Source organism: Xyrauchen texanus, chromosome 24 (assembly GCF_025860055.1).
Source record: "Xyrauchen texanus isolate HMW12.3.18 chromosome 24, RBS_HiC_50CHRs, whole genome shotgun sequence".
Classification (NCBI taxonomy): Eukaryota; Metazoa; Chordata; class Actinopteri; order Cypriniformes; family Catostomidae; genus Xyrauchen; species Xyrauchen texanus.
Genome location: NC_068299.1, coordinates 19,576,317 through 19,595,017, shown reverse-complemented (window position 1 = coordinate 19,595,017; position 18,701 = coordinate 19,576,317). Strand labels below are relative to the sequence as shown.

The window sequence follows — 18,701 nt, the reverse complement described above, 5'->3', positions numbered from 1 at the left end:
CAAAACATTCAATAATATTAACAAAAAGAACTTTATTGTACCGATATATCTTAGAGTAAAAAAAACATGAGTGATTGCCAGCAAATTACAAGAAAATGTGAAACACTTTATTATAGTTCACAAATATAAAATCATACATTATAATTAAGATTTATTTTCAGAATTTCAAAGAATAAAATCAGACCAGCTGAGATCAAAAGATTTATCTTAAACTGTAGGTGGTCTAAAAACAAATTTTTGCCTTTGTCTGAGGGTAAAAAAGCACAAAGATCACAAATCAAATTTTAAACTCAACAATTAAGTTTTCAGAAACATATAAAGACAAAATGCAAATATAGGCAAACAAAGGACAGTGAGTGTGCTATTTTACGGATTCACAAGGCACTGAATGCATCCAGTGGTTTTGTTCAAAGAAGTCTAATAGGTCTCATATCTTGTAAACAGTTCAAGATGTGTAAAACTAAGGATTTTATTTATTTTTTTGGCATCAGAAATTGCTCAATTCTTCTACCTGCTGAGAGATACAAAGTATACTTGAACTTTGGAAGCACTAAACTTATTTTTGAAGAATTGTTCTTTATAACATATCAGACTTTTTCTCTGCTACTTGGGAGGCAATATGATTCTGAAGGAGGGACTTTGTAGACTTGCATGGATTTAACTAGATGGATGTTGGATGCCCTGTATTGACATTTTGCTGGTTGTTTTCACACACAACTGGAAATGGCTGTTAACTGCGGCAAATCATATTCTTTAAAAAACAAATAAAAACATAGAAAAAATAAACAGAAATAGGCCAAAATACAGCAACAGAAACATACAGTACAAAGTCGTACCAAGATAACAGAGAAAGTGAGTGAGTGCAAATGCTTCATGTTATTTTAACATCTCCTTTAACTTCATCTTGACATTCCCAGCAATACCACAAAGAAAGATGAGCTTTGTTCAGCTCATAAATTGTTCCCCCTGTTTTGCATACCAAGCTTCTTCTGAAGCTCCCAATGACTCAAACTGTTCCAAGTCATTTGGGCCTGGCAGGTGGTTTCAGTGCTACTTTCTGGATGACCTACAGTGAATGCAAAAGGACAGTAAAACATTGACATTTAGTTATTTAGTCAAATAGACAGTCAGGCATTTTAATGAATAAACAGTGATTTTATAGTTTCCAGGAACGGTTACTAAAAAAATTAAAAGCAATAAAACATGTTAAAGGGGTCATATAATGGTACATGCACTTTTTCAAGTTGATTGTACTGACATGTGTGTTGGCTGTGCCTGTACACAACCATCCTATTATGATAAAAATCCATCCAGTGTTTTTGTTTTAATCTCCTTATATATTTTCCCCTGCCTCAAATCGAGCCGTTCGACCGTGTGACGTCACACGGTCGGACGCCCCTCCCAGGATTGTTGATTGACAGTAGTGTTTCAACACAGACCCGCCCTCGCTCGTGAGCGAGCTGTCAATCATAGTCCGTCATCATTGTTGATACACTGGAGCAGAATGGCGCCTAAGCGATTGTGGTGTTCTGTTCTTCGGTGTAATAATGAACACAGCAGTCATTTTCATGTTCCTAAATCTGAACCGCTGAAGACGCAGTGGCTGAGTTTTGTTTACGATGGGAATATTCCCCACGGGCAACGTCAATGCGTTCATGTTTGCGCGAATCATTTTTCACCAGACTGCTTTATAAACGAGGGTCAGTATAAAGCTGGTTTTGCTAAGAAGCTGCTGCTGAAAAAAGATTCGGTACCAACTAATTATATTCCCTCTGCACCTCCAGAAGAAGTAAGTGTAACGTTTTATTAACCTTTATATTAATCTTTGCAAATCGCTTGCACGCTTCACAATGAATGTGGCTAATGTTTACACTCAGGGTACATTACGGCATGTTTTCCATAACGTTACGACGTTCTCAATATAATTCATAATCCCACGTTTATAATGAACAACGCGTTATGGTTATTGTGTTATTAAAAACTGTGTACGCAGGTGTTACAGTTAACATGGTAACACTAAGTTACACCTGGTTTACTTGTATGTTACTGATTAAGAAGTAATGTCAAAAAACAGTTATACGGAGAATAACTCCAGAACGGAGGGGCGGGGTGACCAAAGCTCATTATCATTTAAAGTCATATGCTCTGAAACGGCGTGCTGAAAACAGAGCTGTTTTTGAGCAGGTAAAATTTGTGTTTTCTTAAAATACTAATGAGAATTTTTTATAAAAGTATATTACAAAGTTTTCATTTAGACCCTAAAGATTCATATTAACTTGTACAAAAATGGCATTATAATCCAAAATGTAAATTCACCTGTGGTGGAGTATGCACTGGTAGTAACCCTGCAGGTTTTGCTAGAGGCACTGGAGGTGGCTTTGGTTTAGTCACCTATTTGTGCAAAGAAAACATAATAGTATTGAATAGGATTTATGTCACTAGCATCTTGGGTTAGCTATTGACTAAACAAAGAAATAACTAGAAATTGTCTCTTACCAGTTTGGGCGTCAGTTGTGGTAAAGGTCTTGACGGAGATAGTGGTTTAGATGGTGGCAATAGGGGTTTTGCCTAGATAGAAATATCACAAGAATTGACATATGCATAATTCAAAATGATTTACTCTCGCAAAGTTTTTGGCTTGCATGTCATCTTCAAAATTAATTGAACCGACAAAAAGATTTTCTAGGCCTCACCTGAGGAGGATGAATGTTTCTGGAAACAGGTGGGATGGAGGGTTTCACAATCTAATAGAATATAGATGTAACGTAAATTTGTTGTAAAACTATCCAACCAAGAATATATTGAAAATATATTAAAGGGGTAGTTCATCTAAAAATGAAAGTTCTCTCATCATTTACTCACCCTCATGCTATCCCAGATGTGTATGACTTTATTCAGCAGAACACTGAACAATTAAACTTTTAAGAAAAATATCTAAGCTCTGTAGGTCCATACAATGCAAGTGAATGGTGATCAGACCTTTGTAACTCCAAAAATCACATACAGAAAACATAAAAGTAATCCATATGACTTCAGTGGTTAAATCCATATCTTCAGAAGCAACATAATAGGTGTGGGTTAGAAACTGAACAATATTTAAGTCCTTTTTTACTCTAAATCTCCACTTTAACTTTCAGATGTAAAAGTGAAACTAAACAGGCCCCACATGTGACTTTCAGATTTGAAAGTGAATGTGGAGATTTAGAGTAAAAAAAGGACTTAAACATGTTTCTTACCCACATCTATTATATCACTTTTGAAGATATGGATTTAACCACTGAAGTCAAATGGATTACTTTTATGTTTTCTGTATGTGATATTTGGAGCTACAAAGATCTGATCACCATTCACTTGCATTGTATGGACCTACAAAGTTGAGATATTCTTCTAAAAAACTTTGTGTTCTGAAGAAAGACACACACATTTGGGATGGCATGAGGATGAGTAAATGATGAGAGAAGTCTTTTTGAGAGGGGAGGTAGTTTAACCTTTTTATTTAAGAGTAACTACCTGTTCAATCCTATTTTGTGTTGGGTCCTTTGGAGGCTGTGAATAATAAAAAAGGTTATAGGTATTCAATATGGACGTAAGACGAAATTCCTACATTCTAAAATGTAGGCACAAACAGAACAGCTTGTTTTAGGGGCAAATGAATGATCTTACCATTGGTGCTGGTCTACAGCTCATAGCTGAAGCATAAAGAGCTTTGCAGGTTAGAGTAGAGGACGACTCAATTAAATTTGGATGACTGATGCGTGTTTGTGCGCATCTGGGGCTGTTCTTTGCACTGCCCGGTTGGAATGCTGGATTGCACTGGCCTGAGGAAGTGTGGGTGTCCTTCAAAAACCTTTTAGATGATAATTGAAAACATGTCCATCATTAATAGTATTGCAACTGCAATGCATTCAACCACTAAATGAAAATTACAGTAACTGGTAGTTCATGAGTTCAGATTGTACCTTTTGTTTTTAAATGCTGCATTTATTTTTCTACGACACAACATTGCTCCAATGATAGCAGCAATCAGTATCAGGACAACTACAGATGTAGTCACACCTATTATCACAGCGCTTTTGCCTGTAAATAAAAAGCACACATTTGACATCATCTCTGCTCTCCTCTACACACAATGTGTTTTGCATGGTCAGTGAATGGATTGGCTCACTCATAATACATGAAGTAGTACTGATCTTGTAAGGATGTAAGTGGTATTACTTTTTGGAAATTCTGACAGTTGAACATCACAATAGGGTGCTGCCCAGCCTGGATTACAGTGACATGTTCTCTCATGGTTACACACCTTCGTAATATAAATAACAAGCTTTAGTATCTATATGATGCTCTGACAAACCAGAAATCTCAAAGGAATATTAAAATCGACTTCTACATTTTAAATACCTTTAGCACATTCAAATAATATAACTTTAAAAATACCACAACATGACAAACATTGTATGTAACAATACTTTCTCCTAATTCTAACAGAATAAAAATAATTATCATACAGATATGGAAAAATACACACCCCACGATTGTTGCATTTATCAGAACAGTTCTCAGTGCCATATATACTAATGTCCAGACAAAGGCTGTTGTAACACACCTGTTGATAGGAAAAGAGATGTTTGTTTGTTTTGCTGCATTGTGAACTGCTTTTATAAAGTACACATAAACATAGCAGTGCTCAGACAATTTAGCCTATATACAGAATAATGTATAGTGAGGATGTTTTCAAATATAATGTTATTTTTTATTTATCAATAAACTGCATAGAAAGTGCAGTAAAAAAAAAAAAACAAATCAAACAATATTTGGTGTGACCACTTTATACCTTTAAAACAACACCAATTCTCTTAGGTACAATTGTTCACCGTTTATCAAGGTTGTTGGCAGATAGAATGGCGAACTTGCCACAGTTCTTCTATCTACAGTATATATGTTTAATTGCTTTAGTCTCTTCATGTAATCCTAGACTGACTCAATGATGTTGAGATCCAGGCTCTGTGAGGGTTATACCTTCTGTTGCAGGACTCTTTGTTCTACTTTTATTCGATTATATTCTATTCTATTCGCAAAAGTAATGTTTGGTAATCAAATTATATTTCCAACTGACACACTCTTCACACAGTCATAAAGGAAGAGGATATTTAATTTTCTTGCCTTATTAGTACCACATTTGGTGCCTGTAGGAACCATCCCCAAGTCTTCTGTGGTTGAGGAATCCAAAGCCATGTAGCAGGTTATTGATTCCAAGGTTACTCTAAATTTTTTAGCTGTTATAGGGAATAAACTCCCACCAGAACAGAATAGTTTCCCACACATCATGTGCCTAGAGGATGTGAGATAATTGTGTCATAAAAAAAAGAAAAAAGGGCAGATCACAACACAAAAGATTTCTTGTTGAAAATATAAATTTTGGTTTTCAACATCAAATAAAACATTTCATGTTACAATTTAAGTTACACTTACTCAGCAGATTTTGAAGTTCTGTCATATACATTGTGCTGAAAGCAGGAATTGTCATCAACAACAGCATCTGAACATATTGAGAGATAATTACTTTATTTTACTAAGTTGGTTTAGTCATTCATTCCTTGTTCTTTGGTGAAATTCATTAGGCAAAAAACATTGATTCAACAAAAGAAATGTACCAGCATAAAGAGCAACCCTAATTAAGTGTTTTTTTAATGACCAAGTACCTGATCCCCACAGAAACTTGCAGTGTTCCTGATGTGTTGGACACTGTCCATTGTAACAGTAACCCTGATTAGAATTGCAGGGGAGTCCATTCATCTTATAGTCATCTTTGGGACAGAAGACTGACTCTCCTGTACAGTACTCTTCCAAATCACAGTCATGAGCACTTTGTCTGCACAGACTGCTTGATTTCTTCAGCTAGAAGGGAGGATGAACAAGAGACTAATGAAGGTTCTAAACGACAAATAATTCTCATGTCATATATGGATATACTGCTTTAATTTAAGGGACATTTGCTGATACCTGGCAATTGTGGCAGCACTCCCCATGTGCACAATGGGCACCTTCGACCAGCAGACAAGTGGAGGCATTGCAGCAGGGATTGTTGCATTCCTGTAATCAGATGAAATCAAAATTTAATGTGCAAACAAAATATCCTTTGCCAGAGTAAATATACTTAAAAACATATAGCTATTTGTAACGTAGTTCAGTGGAAAGGAGGAGGCGAGAACCGGCTTGCCAATATAAACAATATTTTAATGAATAACTTAAACAAAAGACAAAGACACACGCACACAACGGACAGGTCCGTAAACAATCTCTCTCTCACATCCTCCGCAGTCGGCCTTTATCCCTCTCAGAGGCTTGATTAGCCTGATAAGGGACCGGATGTGTAGAATCACAACCCGGCCCCGCCCTGCCACACTATTTTAGTGATTTCAGAATTGAACTGGGAAACTAAAGTTGCAACAACTGGGAAAATTGTAAACCAACATGTCAAACCTTGACAGTTCCGCAGTCACACTCCTCGCCTTTTTCCACAAAAGCATTCCCACACACTGGGCCCCCATATAGTTCGCCATCATCTGGTATATCTAGCAGACAGCTGGCATCATAATTCTGCAAAAATGTCTTTAAGGATGCTTGACTGCATGCACTGAAAGAGTCAGGATAAACACTCCTGTGGGAAGATGACATTATGGTCTGTAAAATAGTAAAACTATATAGGAAAGAAATCATGGTCACATGTTTCTTGTTGTGTCATAGCATAAGTCTATGTAAAAAGTGTTTTTAATTAGCCTCACCCAATGGTGTCTTGCATAATGCAGCCCTTCCTAGAGGAGCACCCACAGTTTGCATTATCATGTGACATGCCCAGATTATGTCCCATTTCATGGGTAATTGTAGAAGCCACTGCAATGGGGTTTTCATTGTGGTCCTTTGTATAGAAAAACTTGTCTCGTTAATGTTACCACAACCAAAGCTTATTTCAAAACATATTTACTTAATGATAAGATAATTGTATTTTTTTATTTTTTTTTATTTCATTTACTAATATACATGCTTGTAAACATACCTCATTCACAGCACCAGAGGATGGAGAGCACATAGCATTCATTGTTGCCAACCCAACAGTGGATCCCTGAAAATCTACAGCACTAAATGAAAAAAGAAACCTTAAGCCATTTTCTCAAAAACCAGGGTTAAAGACCAATTTTAAACAAAGAGTATTCAGTTTTAAGTAAAAATGTGGTATTCACATTAAAGAGAATGATTAAGATAGGCAGCCAATGACTCACGTAATAAAATGGGCATTGTCATGCTTCTTCCTCTTGATAAGAATGTCCTGACACCATTTTAAAAATGTTGCCAGAGTATCATTCGGTATATAGCTGACATCAATCATGTCCCTTTGAGACCAAATCTCAAGCCCAACCAACATGACACGTATGTTTAAAGGTCGGTAAAGCTGAGAGTGAAAGCAAAAGAACCATAACAAAAAGAAATACATAAAAAATAAAATTTTCATAACTGTATAAATTCATACACTGAAAATCACATACTAAGAACCACACAATAAACACATTAATTTAAGAACAGAATTTACCTTGTCCACATGATTAGCGACCAACATCATTCTTGCTTCAATGTCCTTTAAACTCCCAAACCTTTTGTACTAAATAAAATATCATCTGTATTTTTAACAATTATAAGTACGACACAGTAGAAACCAAGAATTATTTGTTCATTAAACTCCATTTATACCTCCATATGATCAACGACCAAAACCAACTCAACAATCCGCTCTCTTCCACTGGGGATTTTCTGACGAGCAGATGAAATAAAGTTATTCTCCTTAAACCGTTAATTGTACAAATGTTTGAATATTTCTAATGGCTAAACTAAACACACTCTTCATCTCTAAACCAATCACATTCATCACAATCTTAGTAATTACCATATTTTTGCTTTTATACAGCCCACTAAATCTTGGACGAAGGTCATTGACAGTGTCATTAATGTATCCAAAAGCCCCCCGCTTGGACCTTAAATGCTCTTGTTTGTATATAGCATGGTCCCCATCCACAGACTCTTCTAGGGGCTCAATTAAGTAAACTTGCATTTCTGCTCTCAGAAATCCTCTAAAAAAAATGTAATAAAAAAAAATATATAAAACTTTTGAAGGAGAAATGTTAGGCACCTGAGTTTAAGCATGAAACATTAGTTGGAACTGAACTTATATTAAATAAGTAGTCATAGCAGATACTTTTATCCAAAGACACAGTACACTTTTTAAAGCCACAATCCCCCTGGACCTTCAATATATTTAAATGCCTTGCTCGAAGGCACAAGGAACCAGCCCAAATCTTTAACCACTACACCGCAAACATTGATGCCACTTTACAATAAAAGTTATTTAGAATTTAAATAGGTCTATCTATATGCTATTCACTAATACCTTTATAGAATATAAAGTATCAAAACACTGACTGCTACTTTGTTAATCCTCAGAAATGCAACTGCCATGTTGAAATGTCAGACCGTATTATTCTTTAATGTACAAAAAAAAAAAAAAGAACTGTACGTGTATGTAACAAACATTAGACATAAGTTGATCAACATGAAAATGTTTCCTTACTGCATTCCAGAACACAGACCAACACTGACAGAAGAATCCTCTATGTCCTGTATATATCCCTGATAGTAGCAGTGGTCCTGAAGTGTGCAAAAAAGCACTATTAAACAATAATATACATTTCATAATCATTACATACTATATAATAATAATCTAATTACGTTCGCTATTTTGCTGTTTAAACTTACAGTATTGCCTGAAGTTTCCAAAATCCCATCTTCGTTATAATGTGCCAGAGTGTAATGTTTTCCTAAAAGCTCTCTACATGTGAGGATAGAAACTTAGTTTAATTAGTGTGAACACAAGGCACAGATTATTTATTTGCCACAGCATACTGTTTACAGCATAAGTTGATTTTATTTGTCTCACCTATTTCTTTGCAAAGAAATTCTGAAGTTCCTCCCATCTACAGCTAGAGCATATTCAAGTTTTTCAGGATAGGTCTAACGGGGTAGCAGGCATTCATAAATAAAAGTAATCTACTTCGCTGGCTTTTAACTAATAAACCTAAGATATACCAATAACATTTTGGTCTGCAAAAGTAGATTGAAAATGACCGAACCTTGAGAGAAGAGGCGCTCCTTTTCGTTCGCTCGTTCAGTGCCTGAAGTCGGACAACATCATAGCGCATCACATGAGGTAAAGCTGGATCCGCTGCCTCAAGAGTCTCTGAAACGCACGAGGTAAATAATGAATCAGTATTTGTGATCAGAATATTAAAGGCTGATTTTTATTTAGCGTAGTGAAAATTCTCTGCGCTCACCCGATGTATAAACAAAAGAAAGCAGTGATATAAATAATCCAGTGTATCGCATGATTAAATGTCCTGCAGCACCTCGTCTCTGGTGCACTTTTGGGCAGCTGATGTAGGAACTCGGCTACTTGAAAACTTACTACTCCGCCTCAGTTATCCGGTAAATTAACATAAAACGATTACGACCTCCTCATCCGGTCACACTTGAGTCAACGGATCTGTAAACGTATCAAGATTTTCGTGTAATCGCAATTAATAATTTTAAAAAAAATGTGTTTGTTTGTATGGAAAATATATGATGCACGTTACCGGAAAAGTTATTGATTAGCGTAAATGTAATTAATAGTATTAATTTGTAGGCTAATGAATGGAAATGGCAAATATAGGCTACTTTCCGGCTGAGCCCCGATTGTAGCCTATAGATGCTCTTTGATTATTATTTAAAATAAATCTTTATTTATAAGCCGTCTACTCACAAGTTGAAGCGCGGAAGCAAGTAGTGTGGAGTTCTTAGATTTTGCTGACATCTTGTGATTATATTCTGCAGGTGCAGTTTTTATTTTACACGGGTCAAACAGATATTAAAGGAATTGTTTACCCCAAAATGAATATTCTATGAATGTGTCATTTTAGATGTGTATGACTTTCTTCTGCACAAACAACAATGCAAACAAAGATTTTTAAATGAATATTTCCCCAGCTAACAATTTTTGGTTCCCAGAACGTTCTGGGAACGTTAGCTCCTGGTTCCCAGAACGTCCCCAGAACAGATATGCCAACATTCCCTGTTGGTTAGCAAGGAAAATGTTCTTAACATAAATAGAACATTCCCTTTAGGTTAGTAGAATGTTCCCAGCATGTTAGGGGAACGTTAGCAGCAGTGGCGGAGCTTTGAGGTAGTCGTGGCCATCATGGATCTAAGCCTGGCCACCAACATTGGCCACCCCACTCGCAATTGCTGTCTTAGTCATAATGATAAGTGTGGGTGAGAAACAGATCAATATTTAAGTCTTTTTGTTTACAATCAATTTCCACTTTGACTTTCAAATTTTTCTTCTTTATTTTTTGGTGATTCATATTTTTCGCCCATATAGCCACCTACTGGGGAGGGAGGAGCATTCATAAAAAAGTACTTAAATGTTGATCTGTTTCTCACCCACATCAATAATACCTATAAACATAAACTTAACCACTGGAAATGATAACATAAACTTAACCACTGGAGTCGTATGGATTACTTTGGTGTTTCTCACCCACATCAATCATATTGCTTCTGAAGATATAGATTTATTTTACTGGAGTTTTATTAATTAGGCTACTTTTATGCTAAGATATTCTTCTAAAAATATTTGCTTGCCTTTTGCGGAAGAAAGTCATACACCTCTTGGATGGTGTGAGAGTGAGTAAATGATGAGAGAATTTTCATTTTTGGGAGAACTATCCCTTTAATGTGAATGTAGTAACAGGCTAATGTGAAAGGCAATAAAAGAAAAACTAAATCTTTTTGAATGAGATTTTGCTCTTCACCAAAAATAAAACTTGTTTTAATAGAATATAATAATAATAATTTATTATTATTAATAATAATAATTATTATTATTGTTATTATTATTACGTAAACGTGCGTGCAGTCAAGAGACTTTTATTTTGGAAGGGTTTGACACGGAAGCGCGTTGGTATTCTGTCAGTGAAGGAATGCTCATAGCATCAGTTACTATACTGAAATTTTTAATTTTATGCTGCAACCTGAATTAATTGAACTTTTAGAATCTGGTAGACCAATAATTCTTGCAGATAATATACCAGTAACTGAAAAGAGGGAATTTTAATTTGCATTTCAACAAAAAGAAAGAGTGGGCGAAGCTGAAAATGCTGTTTCACCATTCAGATTTAGACCTCAGCGTTACAAGAATATTTTATCAGGAGTAAAGCTTAATTTGTTTCTGTTAAATATTACATTTGAAAAACTTTGTCTCCCATCTGCCAATATAGCAACAACAATTGCATGTTTAGTTCGGAATGTGCTAACCTACTTAAAATTGGTGAAGACATTTGAAAATGACATAACTGAAAACTAACGTTATGTGTGATGTGTTTACCACATAACCTGTCTTATTATTGTTTCTTCTATTGGGTGGGGATGTATCGGAAATAAATACCGTTCAGCGCTAAAGATAAATATTTCTCTCTTGGGCGGGAATAAAGCACGTTCATCACTCCTCACTTTTATTCCCGCTCCGCGCACGCGCCGTATAAAGCATAATTTACTGTACTTACGAGTTGCTGGTGAGGTTATTTTAACAACAGTAGCGAAGACACTGCTACAGATACTGGCATAATTCGCTTAAACTCACTGCAGAAAACAAAAATTGAGTAAAGTGATACTATTTTCATCTCTCTGTTGTGATTCAGCCGACTCAGCTAAGCCAGTTTTGTGTCAGGACAAGTTAACGTGCCGCCTTAAGACTATAGCGTTTAAAAAAAAGAAAAGTTTTTGCTAAATTAATCAGCATGTTACGAGACTTTCATAATATAGAAATTTTTGTCTTGTGAAAATTAAGCAGAGATGCCATCATGGCAAGGAAAGCCTATTTATCCTTAAATTTATCAATCAGATATTTAATGATTTACTATTATGTAAATTGTTTGTTTGTTGGTGGTAGATTCTCACTTTATGGAAAATATTAAAATGGTCCATTCAGGCTTTTACATTTATATACATTTTCTCTCAGGGGACACCCCTGAACCCACAGTATTTTATCTGTCAAAAGTCCTCCTATGTCCCATACAAAGATTCTGAATTTAAAAATATTTCAACAAAACTGGAGTGCTGTCATTCAGCTTCAAAACAAACTGTTGATCATATCTTTTAATATTCACATCCAAGTGCCCTCGACTGATGAAGTCTTGATTACATTTTTTAATCTTTTGGAAAAGATCTCTCAGACCCAACTAGATGTCTCTGGGCCCCCAATGTCCTCATCAGGATTTTTTTTTTTTTTTTTTTTTTTACAAAATACTATTGCTGTCAACATGGAAAGTTATACAAACTATTTAAAAAAGATACATAATTTCTTAGCTATATAACTTCTGACATCATGTAAGCTACATAATGTCTGATGTGAGAGACCGGACCTCTTGGAACTTTAATTGAGTACCCCTGATCTACAGGATGCAGTAACATCTATTGCAGATGATTACCTGCCTCCAATGTGAGTGAGTGCCACAAGTTGGTCTCATTATCGGCATTATGTTTATTATTACTTTGCTCATTTTATAAAATCTTTATATGAATTGTAGATCTCATTGTGACAGATCATAATGCATTATAATTGTTCAAACAATAAAATTAAACAATTAAATTACAGTGTAGTTGTGTAGTAGTCTGAACTGCTACGGTTATAAAGTGGGATTAATATATCACTATCTCACCTCTCTTCCTAGCATCTCAGAGTTCAGATGTCACATTGCGGGATGCATACAATTATTTGACACATTGGAAGGGTACAAACACCACTACAGTTCATTGCATCGACATGTATGCTCCAACTGCAAATGCTCTTTTCCGTCAAATGGACTACTGGACATGCACATATTGGAGTCGAATGACTCTCTCTTCCAGCCCATGGCAGAGAAGCAGTGCATGGTAATATCATTAGCAACACCAGAAAAGTTAGTTGTCATGAGTGCCACATATGTAGAGGGATCCATGTTGTCGTATGGAGAGCTGTGGTCACTTTATTCACAAAAGTTTTATTGAATGGTGTCAGAATATGTGTTAGATGTAGTTTAATATAACTCAGCTTGATGAAGTTGATGATACTGTGCCATTGTGGTTTAATTAGACCTTTCAAAAATATATGTCAAGCTAATTTATATCCAGCAATTAATTGGTCCTACAAAATGTAATTGAATGCTGTCTTGTATTAAATGATTTGGGCGTATGCCTACCAGGTAAGAACAACCATATCTGCTGTGAACGTCCACAATAAGTGAAAATACCACAAAAACCATTGTTAAAAGTTTAGTTGTTTTTTAGTTGTGCAAACTAATGTGAGACCAAGCATCTCATATGAGCAGTGAATTTATGCCACTTACTGGCTTTTTTGTGGCTTTTAAAATGATGTGTGTGTGTGTGTGTTTGAAATAGCATGGAACTTCATAATTATTTTATAGGACAAAACATACCAGCCGTAAAGAAAAATATAGTACACTTCCCCTTCTCCCTATAGGCCTACACTCACGTCTTGAACCAACAAAAATACGCTCTGCTCATTTGTTGGAAAATTGTATCTGTATGGTGATTTAATCTTTAATCTTGCTTTTCAGGATGAGTGCTTGGTTGAGGGATGTGGACTGAAATTCAAAACGAGCAAAGAGGAAAGAGCATCTTATCAGAACACATAGCTATCCAGCAGACTTCAGATTTGACAAATCAAAGAAGAGCGGAAGGTTTGAAATTAATACTGAGTTTAAATTATGGCAAATATTTGGAAAAAGAGATTCTTAGTTTACTGAATTAATTGTTTTTTATTTGTTTTTTGTAATCAATCCTATGGTACAACAGAATTCAGAAGGATGCACATATGAGAGCTCTGAGTCAATGGATTTGTCTCTGACTCGAGTCAGAAAGCCTGAAGGCTGTAGAAATGGATCAGTGCATGCAACTAATCCAAAGCTACAATATTCATACAAGTGGGTTGACTCATTATCATATTATAAATATTTAAATATTAAATTGTTGCCAAATATCATTACTCAGTGATCATAATTATCTATGATGACTGTTATATATACAGAGTTCCACCATCCATTTGCTTCAGTCAAGGCTCAGTCAGAGGGTTCAAAGGAGGAAGAAGGAAGAAGTAGGCCTAAGCTTTCATTCTTTGAAAATTTGTCATGCATTCGCACACTTGGTAAATGTACAATGTGTTTTTTTTCAGAGCTGTATTAGTAAGTTTTATTTTTGCAATAAAACTTTTCTCAAAATAATTGTTTTTTTAAATGTCTGTCCCCTTTATATATTTTACTCTGGATGAGATGTATAATCAGATGTGAAAGAGTATCAGTTGTGCTGAGAAGTTTTGCAATATTTTCCAAACAATTAAAATCAATTTAATTTATATATATGTCTAACGCCGTATAAAGGTACAAATGCATTGCAATGAATGTGTGTTCTCAAATGTTTCAATGAGATTTTGATTTTGTATCTTAATTAATAGCGTATAAAGGTTCTAGTACTCATATATTAAACATTGACTATTTTAAATACATTTTTATTTAAAGAATTGCATTTTTTACTTATTTTTGTTTCTTTTTAAAATGCCTTTTTAACATTTAGATTTAGGAGTATTCTTTGGTGTCTCTTTGAAATTATTCACGCTGCCCGTCACACAAAAATCAATTTAGCGTTGATTCCCCTTCAATTGAACATTTGCCAAATCCCTAATCGTCGGTTCTCTAAATCTTTAATGTAGGCTACTTATAAAGAAAAAAAATGAAAAAACTGGTGGACATAGTAATGACATTGTACACATCTGTCTCTGTGAGATTTATTGTTTTTAATGCAAAAGATTATTTTTCTAATTTGTATATACACATGAAATATACAGTAATTTACACAAGATAAATGTAAACAGTGTATAAATATCAGTAATCCTATTTGGAACAAAAGGGGAATGCAAAAATCTGTAATATATACGTGTATTTACAGTAATAAAAATCTAGTGATTAATCTTACAACCTAGCAAACTAACATACATGTAGCCTACTAAGGGATAATGGCTAATCAGACGAAAAACCAAAAAACAGGTCAAAATCCTCTTTGAATCCAACAGCACGTAAAAAAAAGTAACAACGATTGTTTGTGAGGACAAGTTCAGTGAAGTTACACGATAACGGGCGATGCTTTTCTTCATTGTACATTTCAATGGAATAACAAGCAAGGCTATTAAAATCTGGGTTTAATTGGGTAAACATTAGGTAGTCTGTCAAATTATTGACAAAAAAGAAAGAGTGAAAAATGTGAGGTTTGGCCGACCTGTTGGCAGCGTGCATTTCGAAACTTATTGCGGGGTACAATCTCTATAATATTTTGGTTTTCGTGAAGATACGACATGTAGAATATTGCTCACATTGACATCCATTTAGGCCCGAATTATTTATTCTTATGAAATGCAATTTCATAAGACGTAGTAAAACTGAAATTATTTTTTATCAAGTGTAAAATATGCAGGAGTGTTTTCACATCACATATCAACATGTGAGTCCCTCTGCTGATGTGTGCCCCAGTTGAAATAATCTCTTGGAAATTATTTTCTTTTATAGGTAAAAATACATTTAGCTACATAATTGTATGTCTGCTTAATTCTATATTATACAAGATAAAGTTTGTATTAAGGGCGGAAATACATTGCACACTCAAAGCCCCCCATTCCAATTTTGGGACCCTCACTTTTGGAGTAAACTTATAGCAAGAGTCATTTCTTTTAAATTTGGATAATTGCTTAAGTTCTTTAAAGAGAACACATTTGCTCTTTTCACTCGTCTTTTGACTGGCAAAAACACAGCAGTTATTGACGGTGAATTATAGAAAGGACGTGCTTCAGTCGGTTAAGACAAGTAATACATTCCGTAGGTTACTGGCCCACCGAAAAGTCCTGGGACTGGTAACGCAGGTCTAGGGAAGGAACTGGAGTGTCCGTAGAGGGATGGAGAACCAACATGTGTTCCTAGTGGGAACGGAAAGGCGAACGCAGGTAATAATGGCTTGGTTGCAAGTTTCAGTTTCTCTAACTCGGCCTCTTGGAGTCTTTTTGCCTTCGCCCGTCTGTTTTGAAACCAAATTTTAACCTGAGTCTCAGTGAGATTGAGTGAATTGGAAAATTCCGCTCTCTCCGCAATGGAGAGATACTGTTTCTGACGAAATTTTCTCTCCAAAGCAAGTAGCTGCGAGGTGGTGAACGGGGTCCGAGGTTTTCGGTTGTTTTTATGCTTTCTGAGGGTGCACGGGGGTGGACTTGAGTGCCCTGCAAAACAAAATTAAACACATTAATATGAGAATAATTCTATTACATTTTGTATTGATTTGCCGCACGTGATAGTGGCTGTTTCTAACTGGTTTGCACTTTTTTTTTTTTGTTTTATTATTAGGATTTCATTAAGCTTAGGGTGCGAAATCAGATTAGCCTGTACTTCAAAAGGTATATGTAGAAATCTGCAAAATCCATCACTCTTTCTCAATTAAATGTAATGCCCTAAAATGAGCAACTTTATGCGTTCTTTGCATAAGCATTATTACGCCCTTGGACTTCCTTCTAAACAGCGTCACATACATCACATTGGCCATCATGCAAACATTTTATAACTCGTTTCAATAATAAATTAGCTTGATGAAATATGTATATAATTATTCGAGGAATGTGGTAACCAGTCTATTTGCGTTTATCTGGCTAACAAATCTTTATTATATGTCATGCGTCATTGCATTAAAGTGCGAAATGTTTTGACAGGCTTCCCATACTGTGCTGTGATATCTGACCACTCACTTGGCGGAGAGGTGTACGAGGACGTCTGAAACCAGCCGGTCTGTCCCTTGTCACTAAGTTCCTCCATATCTCCTCTCTTGCAGTCGGATAGGTTTGAGACGCTGTCTATTGGGATCTTTCGATCTGCGTAAAGAGCCATTGGTGAGAGCCTCAGCCGCTCATCTGCACCGGATGTCGGAGATATAATACCCGATTCAGATGACACGTATAAAGTCCTTGTGGTCGTTCTGTCTGATATTAAAGATTCCACGCTGAATGGAAGACACAAAGCCTTGCTTTTACATCCTTTGACAGTCGCTTTATCGTTGGTTTGAGCCTCCTCTTTGTCTGCACTTTTGCGTTCCGGTAGTTTTCCTTCTTGGGAAAGGTGCCCCTGAATAGAATTCATCATGAACGATAAAGGGGCCATAAAATAAGAATATTTGAGTAGTCCTAAAATTACTTTTCCAGCGCTGCCTGCCCCTTGTGTAGTCGCGCTTTTGCGACGCTTGCCTCGATCTCCTAGCTGAGCGCACTCCCAACTATAAACGTCCAAAAGTTCTCTTTTTTCCTTGCCGCCCTCCAATCGGCTTGACATGTCACCCACATGACTTTCCGCATGCTCATTTTGATTGGTCAGAGCAGTTCCTTTGAGACGTCACAATGATTTTGAAAGAAATGTTGCATGGTTAATCATACTTGTCTTGCCGAGGTGGTTTATTGATTGCTCTGGGGGCTCCAGACTTGAAGTCAAGGAGCCATTTGAGAAGTTTTGTTGCAATTAACCAGAGGGGATGTCTGTATAGCGGGCCTCCATAGGCCTACTCATTAACTGAAGTTTTATTGAAAACATACAGCGAAACAAACCACTTCCTTGCCTCTGCGTCTGCGAATTTTTGTGAGAATTTCTTTAAGACAACAATAGTTATTAGTTAATGGCAATTTAACTGCATTTTGGTTTTATTTCTCGCATGTGATAGTAATTGGACATACCAGAGTTCTTCTTTATTTTCCACGGAAAATATTATAAATGTTGTTTTTTTTTTTTTCTAAATTGTGTCAGGCTTGCTTTTAAAAAACGAATATTAATAAGTTGAATAGTATTCAATGACAAAAAAACAACTCTCAACTTTTTCCTTAATACTGTGTCTGGACAAAATGGTGTGACTGAATTGACGATGATTTTGTCACGCTGCATTACGGCAATTTAAAGCCTGTCTTGGCCCTTTAAGCCAGCAAAAAGCCTCCATGGGGGCGCAACTGGCAACCTCATAAGTCAAAGCATTTCATAACGCAGACTAGCCCTGTTTTGGAAGGCGCCAGTCTCGGCAAGATCAAAAAGGAAGCTACCTCAGGGAGAATATGCAACAGTTAACTCCACTTAACCAATTGTCCTCGAAGAGTTTAATGTCAAGGCAATAGCCAGAGGGCAATCACTTCCCACAGACAGCGCGCACCACTCGGTTAACTGTTGCCTCACTGAATGCCTCTTGCAGAAGCGCTAGACTTGATCATTTTTATTTACTCTGTAGATTTATTCGAAAATATAACAGGAAAAAATAGGGTAGGTGGCTTACAGTAAATACATTTTCTACTAAAAACGGATTTGGGCATGTGTGCCAAGATGGTAAATGCACTGAATAATGAATGTGTGGCTCGTTATAACTCGAATAATTAATACGTTTTTTTTTTATTATTTAATGTTGAATTGTATATTAAATTGAATTTCTTTAGCAGTTAGTATTAAAGTATTTTTAAAAGTTTTGTCTTCATGACACATTTGGTTGTAATTATTATCTTCAAAGTA

The 18,701-nt window shown here is 35.8% G+C and overlaps 2 protein-coding genes and 1 pseudogene across 4 annotated transcripts; 1 reads left to right on the top strand and 2 right to left on the bottom strand.

Moving 5' to 3' along the window:
* Positions 1-44: 44 nt before the first annotated feature.
* LOC127618189 (zinc metalloproteinase-disintegrin-like brevilysin H2a) lies at positions 45-9,711 on the bottom strand. 3 transcript variants are annotated; one of them, XM_052090494.1, is made up of 25 exons: positions 9,378-9,711; positions 9,177-9,283; positions 8,984-9,057; positions 8,803-8,875; positions 8,618-8,694; positions 7,937-8,120; positions 7,744-7,803; positions 7,586-7,654; positions 7,278-7,447; positions 7,055-7,136; positions 6,783-6,916; positions 6,481-6,658; positions 6,001-6,090; positions 5,700-5,895; positions 5,470-5,536; positions 5,161-5,329; positions 4,526-4,603; positions 4,216-4,300; positions 3,960-4,077; positions 3,664-3,847; positions 3,511-3,546; positions 2,694-2,744; positions 2,497-2,568; positions 2,317-2,391; positions 45-1,066 (listed from the first exon to the last, which is right to left on the bottom strand). In XM_052090494.1, the coding sequence occupies exons 1-25, from the start codon at positions 9,427-9,429 to the stop codon at positions 1,022-1,024; spliced, it is 2,526 nt and encodes an 841-aa protein (XP_051946454.1). In that variant the 5' UTR covers positions 9,430-9,711; the 3' UTR covers positions 45-1,021. The 3 variants fall into 3 exon arrangements, with proteins under 3 accessions (XP_051946454.1, XP_051946456.1, XP_051946455.1); XM_052090496.1 differs by lacking the exon at positions 8,984-9,057 and having other exon boundaries at positions 9,378-9,393; XM_052090495.1 differs by lacking the exon at positions 9,378-9,711 and having other exon boundaries at positions 8,984-9,026; positions 9,177-9,279.
* Positions 9,712-11,104: 1,393 nt separating this feature from the next.
* Positions 11,105-14,686, top strand: LOC127617523 (zinc finger protein 511-like; annotated as a pseudogene).
* Positions 14,687-14,903: 217 nt separating this feature from the next.
* Positions 14,904-17,402, bottom strand: LOC127618193 (homeobox protein MSH-C). Its single transcript, XM_052090503.1, has 2 exons — positions 16,916-17,402; positions 14,904-16,396 (listed from the first exon to the last, which is right to left on the bottom strand). The coding sequence occupies exons 1-2, from the start codon at positions 17,322-17,324 to the stop codon at positions 15,981-15,983; spliced, it is 825 nt and encodes a 274-aa protein (XP_051946463.1). The 5' UTR covers positions 17,325-17,402; the 3' UTR covers positions 14,904-15,980.
* Between the last annotated feature and the right edge of the window lie 1,299 nt (positions 17,403-18,701).